The following is a 6,000-nucleotide window of genomic DNA, read 5'->3' on the forward strand; positions in this document are numbered from 1 at the left end:
AAATGTCCAATAATAATATAACATAAGTAAACATTTTTTTAAAAAAAAAGACATTTTTAGTATCTTTATTAAGTGGTCTCCATCTCAAAATTATAGCTTATAGTCTTTGAACTATAGTGACAAGATCAACAATAAAATTAAATTATTATTATTATACACCGTTGCCATATAAAAATCAATCTTGAAAATGAAATCAGATTATGTATCAGTGTTGAAAATTCAATGTGAAATAATGGATCACCAAGGCATATTAATAAAGTTAATGGTCATTTTCTGGAAATCTTAGAAGCAAGCACTTCAATAATGATGCAATGATTCGGGTATAAACACTGATATTTCCAACAAAAAAGCTTTTTTTTTGTCAAAATCATAATCCATCTTTTTTCTTTTAAAGAACTGTAGTATTCACAACCACTGTTGTGGCATAAGCTTCATAGACAAAACTTAATTATCAACATTTTCATTTTTTTTTTTCATATCAAGCTCAATTTGTTTGCTCGGGTGGAATCAATTCTTTTAAGTGTTTGTTTAAGTACTTTCTTCTGTTTCATAAAGTCTCCTAAGAGGCAATGCTTTATTTGTTAAGGAAATTGATCAAATTAAAGCTTAGCTTCTCTTTTTAATTTGTTGTGTTTTTTTTCTTTCTTCCTTTATTTTGTTTGTCTTATCTTTTTGAGAAGTAAACAAATTAAAAAAAAAATTCTAAAAGTTAAATCGATATTTTAGTTGTCTTAGTTCAAAATTAATTTTATTTGTTTAATTATGTCAATTTAATTGATTCGTTAATTTGCACCCAAAAAGGAATAATTATGTAAACAGTTTCAGCTTCTTAAAAAATAAAAAGAGTATATATCCATTTTGGTTCTCAAAGAATTTTAAGTTGGATATTTTAGTCTCCAACTAAAATTAATTACTCGATTGGTCTCTAACAATTAATTCTGTCAGTCACTTAGGTCCTTTACTCCGTTAACTCTAAACGGAGGACAAAATATATAGTCCCTGACAACTCTAACAGCGGACAAAATTGTCCCTGACAACTCTAACAAGGGACAAAATTATCCCTGATCCCTTTATTCAAAAACGACACTGTTCTTCCCCAATTTTTATCATATCTCGCATAACCCTTACATTTATACTCTCCTTCTTCACCTTCACAGTCTTCTTTTCCATCTTTTCCTTCCTCCTCTTTAACTCTAAGATTAAGTCATGGTGTAATTGTCACACGTGTCGCGCTTACCTCAATATGTCATGGATCACACACTTCCTAAATCTTTGTGACTGGTACATCCACCTCCTATGCACTTCACCCACTAAAAACATCCACTTTCACGTCTTCGATTACATCACCTCCAACCCCGACACGTCCACAACATCCTCAAGATCAAGTTTCACAAGTACTCCAAGGGCACGCCTTTCTCCACTCTCTGGCAAGCAATATAGATTGTTGGACATTAGGACATCATGAGAAGATTCTCCTTCGACATCATATGTAAATTTTCATTTGAAATAGACACCGAGTGCTTCATTCCTTCTTTTCCAGAGTCCAAGTTGGCAGACAGCTTCGACCTCGCATCCAAGCTATCAGTACAATGAGCAATGTCGTCGTTGCCGCTCATATGGAAACTGAAGCGATTACTGAACATTGGTTTGGAGAAGAAGCTGAAGGAAGCGATCGGAGTGATGGACAATGTGGTCATGGAGATGATAGGGTAGAGGAGGAGGGAGCTGATGTAATACCCGGTCTAACCGAAATTAATTAAATAATAAGTTAAGTAGGAGCGAATATGGTTGGAAGATTTGGCAATTGGAATTTGATGATTTAAATATGATATTTGGATTCAGTGAATTTTTTCGAGTCGGAAGACAGTTTTTTGCGTAAAAGTGCGCAGTGAAATTTTGACCGGCAGTACCGGCTGAGACCTGTCTGGTACTGCAGCTGAGAAAATTGATTATGAGTAAATAGGATTAAGAAATGAGGAATTATAATTAGGGGAGGTAGAAATATTTGAAGTGCGATTTAGAGCGCTAATCTTAAAGGTTTTGGTCCAAAATTGGGCCAACGAACAAAAATAAGTGAACCGGACCTAAGTGGGCCCAAGACCCAACATATATAAACATTAGTTATGAGCAGTGTTGTCAGAACCGGATCGACCCGGCCAGTCGGACTGGAAAACCGGCGAACCGATGCTATAATCGGTCCGGGTGAGTCATCGAACCGAAGAAGGAATTCAACCGGCGAGACCCGTATTGAACCGGCCGGGTTTTATTAGAACCGGCGAACCGGCGGGATTTGTTTAACCCGGACCGGTTCGGAATTAATTTTTTTTTATGCGATGGAAAACGACGTCGTTTCTTTAAAAACAAAAAAAAAATCGCAGAGCTGCTGCGTTTCAAGATGTAACCCTAGCCTCCATCAGTCCATCCCCTTCCCCTGTTCTGTTTCCCACTTTCCCTTCGCAAGTTCCCATACGGCCATACCCAAACGGTTTGAGGAGAGAGACCACCATCAGTCCATCACCATCACCATGGCGCCATGACTCCATCCTGGAATCCCCTGCTACTCGCCTACTCTGCTTCAGCTTCAGGCTTTCAGCCACTTCGTCGCCCCGTCGGCCCGTCAGCTTCAAGCCTTCAACCACGCGGCACTCACCTCACCACCGCATCCAGAGCAGTGCGCCACTCACCCCGTCCATCAAAGATTGAACATTGAAGTCGCCTCCTCGTCGCTCCTCGCTCCAGGTCTCCCTCTTCTCTGCTCGACGCTCGTCGCTCCTCGCTCCAGGTCCAGCCGTGCAGCCGTGCAGGTTAGTATTTTTAATTTTTTAATTTTTTGAAGTTAATTGATTAATGATTATGGTATGCGGGCAGATGAGATTATGAGAACATGTTTGATAGTTTATATATATGTTTGAACTTTGAAGTTAATTTTTTAATTGGTGGTTCATATATGTTTGAATGTTTGAATATAGTTTGATTTCTGTTTGATTTTGGTATGTGGGCAGATGAGAATTGTTGTTTGGTATGTTTGGTATGTTTGATTTCTGTTTTATTTCTATTCAGTACTTCAGTAGTTCAGTTTGTTGATTGTGAATTGTTGGTTGCTGTTATTTCTTAGTAGTTAATGGATTGTTGTTGTGTATTGTTAGCATTTAGTCCTGGACCCTGGTTGATTATGAATTTAGGATGGCTTCATCAAATACACCATCAGAAACACCAACACCAACTTCTCAGGAACAAGGATCAACTCCTGATCCAACAATTGGAACCCAAAAAAATAGTAACAGAGGAAAAACTGATCCTGCATGGGGCCATTGTAAACAAGTTTTAGATAAAGGAAAAACTGCTCTGGTATGTATTTATTGCGAGAAGCTTATTAGGGGTGGAGGAATTAACCGGGTTAAGCATCATTTGGCTGGAAAAGGTGGAGATATCGAGGCATGTCGAAAGGTGCCAGCTGCGGTGAGATACCAATTCTCCCAAAACATTGAAGATCTTCGAACCAAGAAAAGGAAAACTCAAGAAGAATATGCAGAAAGTTATGGTGCTTGTGATGACGTTGAAAGGAAATTTAATGAGATTGAACGTAATGAGATGTGACAACAACAAGCATCAAGAATTCCAGCACCTAGCTCTAGAAAGGGAGTTGGAAAACAACTCAAGGGACTACAATCTTTTTTTCCACCGGCAGCAACACCTGGTGCTCAACCAAGTATTAAAAGTGTTCTCCAAAGCAAAGAAATTGTGGAGAAGTGTGATATTGCTATTGCACGATGGATGATGGATGCCTCTGTGCCATTCAATGCGGTTAATTCAGCTTATTATCAGCCGATGATCGATGCTATCGCAAATATGGGTGCAGGGTATAAAGGGCCAAATTACCAAAGAGTTCGGGGATATTTGTTGAGTAAATTGGTTGAAGATGTAAAGAAGATGATTGAAGGTTATCGTGTGATTTGGAAACAAACTGGATGTACTATCATGGCTGATGGATGGACTGATCGTTGTAGGCGTACTTTAATTAATTTCTTGGTTTATTGCCCTAAAGGAACTGTTTTCCTAAAGTCAGTTGATGCTTCTCATATCTCGAAAAATGTTGAGGCTTTGTTTAAGTTGCTTAGGGATGTTGTGTTATTTGTTGGTCCTGAGAATGTTGTACATGTAGTGACGGATAATGCTGCAAATTATGTTGCTGCTGAAAGGTTGTTGAAATCAGAGTTTCCTAGATTGTATTGGTCTCCTTGTGCGGCACATTGTATTAATCTGATGTTGCAAGATATTGGAAAGTTTGTGGAAGTGACTGAAACTGTGTCACAAGCTTCAATGATTACGAAGTATATCTATAATCACTGTCATCCTTTGTACTTGATGAGGCAGTTCACAGGCGGCCGAGAAATACTTCGTCCAGCTCCAACTCGATTCGCCACTAATTTCATTGCTTTACAAAGTATTTTGGCTCAAAAGGATGCATTGAGAGCTATGGTGACATCTAGAGAATGGACAAGTTCAGCTTACTCTAAAGAAGCCAAAGCAAAAAAGTTTGTGGATCAAGTCTTAGATTCTAAATTTTGGAATCAATGCACTGATATTGTTAAGCTTACGGAGCCACTTGTTCATGTATTGCGTATTGTGGATAGTGAAGATAGAGCTGCAATGGGTTTCCTTTATCAAGCTATGTATAAGGCTAGGGAAGACATGGTGAAGAGGTTTCAAAAAAGAAAGAGGGTTGTTGAACCTTATTTGAAGATTTTAGATTCACGTTGGGATTTACAACTTAAAAGAAACCTTCATGCTGCTAGTTATTGGTTAAATCCAGCTTTTCGATTTAATTCTGCAGAATTTGACAAGCACAAAGAAACAATTTCTGGCCTATTAGATGTGATTGAGAGATATGTTTACGGTGATGCTGATTTGATTACTAAATTGACAAGTGAGAAGAGAATCTTTAAGAATGCTGAAGGAGACTTTGGGAGACAGTCTGCAATACGTGAGCGAAGCACAGTGATGCCTGGTAAATTTTGTATTAAAATTAGTTTTTATGATTTTGATATGTTTAAGATTTGATTTTTATGATTGTGATTGTTTTCTTTTTATGTTAAGATCAATGGTGGGAATCTTATGGATGTGGAGCACCAAACCTGCAAAAGTTAGCAATTCGTGTTTTGAGTCAAACTTGCAGTTCTTCAGGTTGTGAGCGTAACTGGAGCATTTTTGAACACATTCACTCAAAGAAAAGGAATCGGTTAGAGCATCAAAAGCTTAATGATCTTGTTTATGTTCATTACAACTTAAGGCTACACCAAAGGTACTTTTTATTATTCTTTCTTGAAGGCATTATTTAAAATTTTTAGTCATAATAAGAATAATCAAGTTAATTGATAACATAGGAACCGAATGAGAAAGCAAAGTTATGATCCAATTTGTCTTGATGCATTTGAGGATCATTCGGAATGGATAATGGAAGATTCACCACCATTTTTAACTCCTGAAGAAGTTGATGCTTTACGGAATGATCTTGCAAATATGTCTCTTCAATCAGCTTTAGATGATTTGGGTATGTTATTGTTAGGGATGATTTTGTAATGCTTTAACCAAATATTTTTCCTTATTATTGATTATGATTTGTGAAACATTATTGAAAGGCTAGATGAATTGAATCTGGAAGAAGATCGAGATGATGGTGAAGCTAATAATACTTCTGTGGAAAATGCAAATCAGAATGAAACCAATCAACATGTAGCTCCAGATTTGTCAGATGAAGAAAGATATCCAGACTTTGAAGTTACTCCTGGGATATAATCCATGAATTGTTATTTTAATTATGTTAAATTGAGTTGTTCATGTAATAGACTAATAGTACTAAATTTTATGTTTATTCTCGTATTACTACTTATTTTTAGGATTTGAGATTTAATCATTTAATGTTTATTAAAATGTTATTGGAGATATATTTTTTAACTGTTAATTTTTAAGTTTTTAGCTATTTTATACATTTTACTTATG

At 36.8% G+C, this 6,000-nt stretch overlaps 1 protein-coding gene across 1 annotated transcript; it reads left to right on the forward strand.

Moving 5' to 3' along the window:
* Window positions 1-1,589: 1,589 nt before the first annotated feature.
* LOC130975675 (uncharacterized) lies at window positions 1,590-5,796 on the forward strand. The gene is made up of 9 exons (XM_057900429.1): window positions 1,590-1,730; window positions 2,580-2,804; window positions 3,003-3,019; window positions 3,061-3,093; window positions 3,183-3,583; window positions 3,689-5,008; window positions 5,098-5,302; window positions 5,385-5,551; window positions 5,645-5,796. Exons 1-9 carry the CDS (start codon window positions 1,590-1,592, stop codon window positions 5,794-5,796), a joined length of 2,661 nt encoding a protein of 886 aa, XP_057756412.1.
* The last annotated feature ends 204 nt before the right edge of the window (window positions 5,797-6,000 follow it).

The sequence above is a fragment of the Arachis stenosperma genome, chromosome 4, assembly GCF_014773155.1.
Source record: "Arachis stenosperma cultivar V10309 chromosome 4, arast.V10309.gnm1.PFL2, whole genome shotgun sequence".
Classification (NCBI taxonomy): domain Eukaryota; kingdom Viridiplantae; phylum Streptophyta; class Magnoliopsida; order Fabales; family Fabaceae; genus Arachis; species Arachis stenosperma.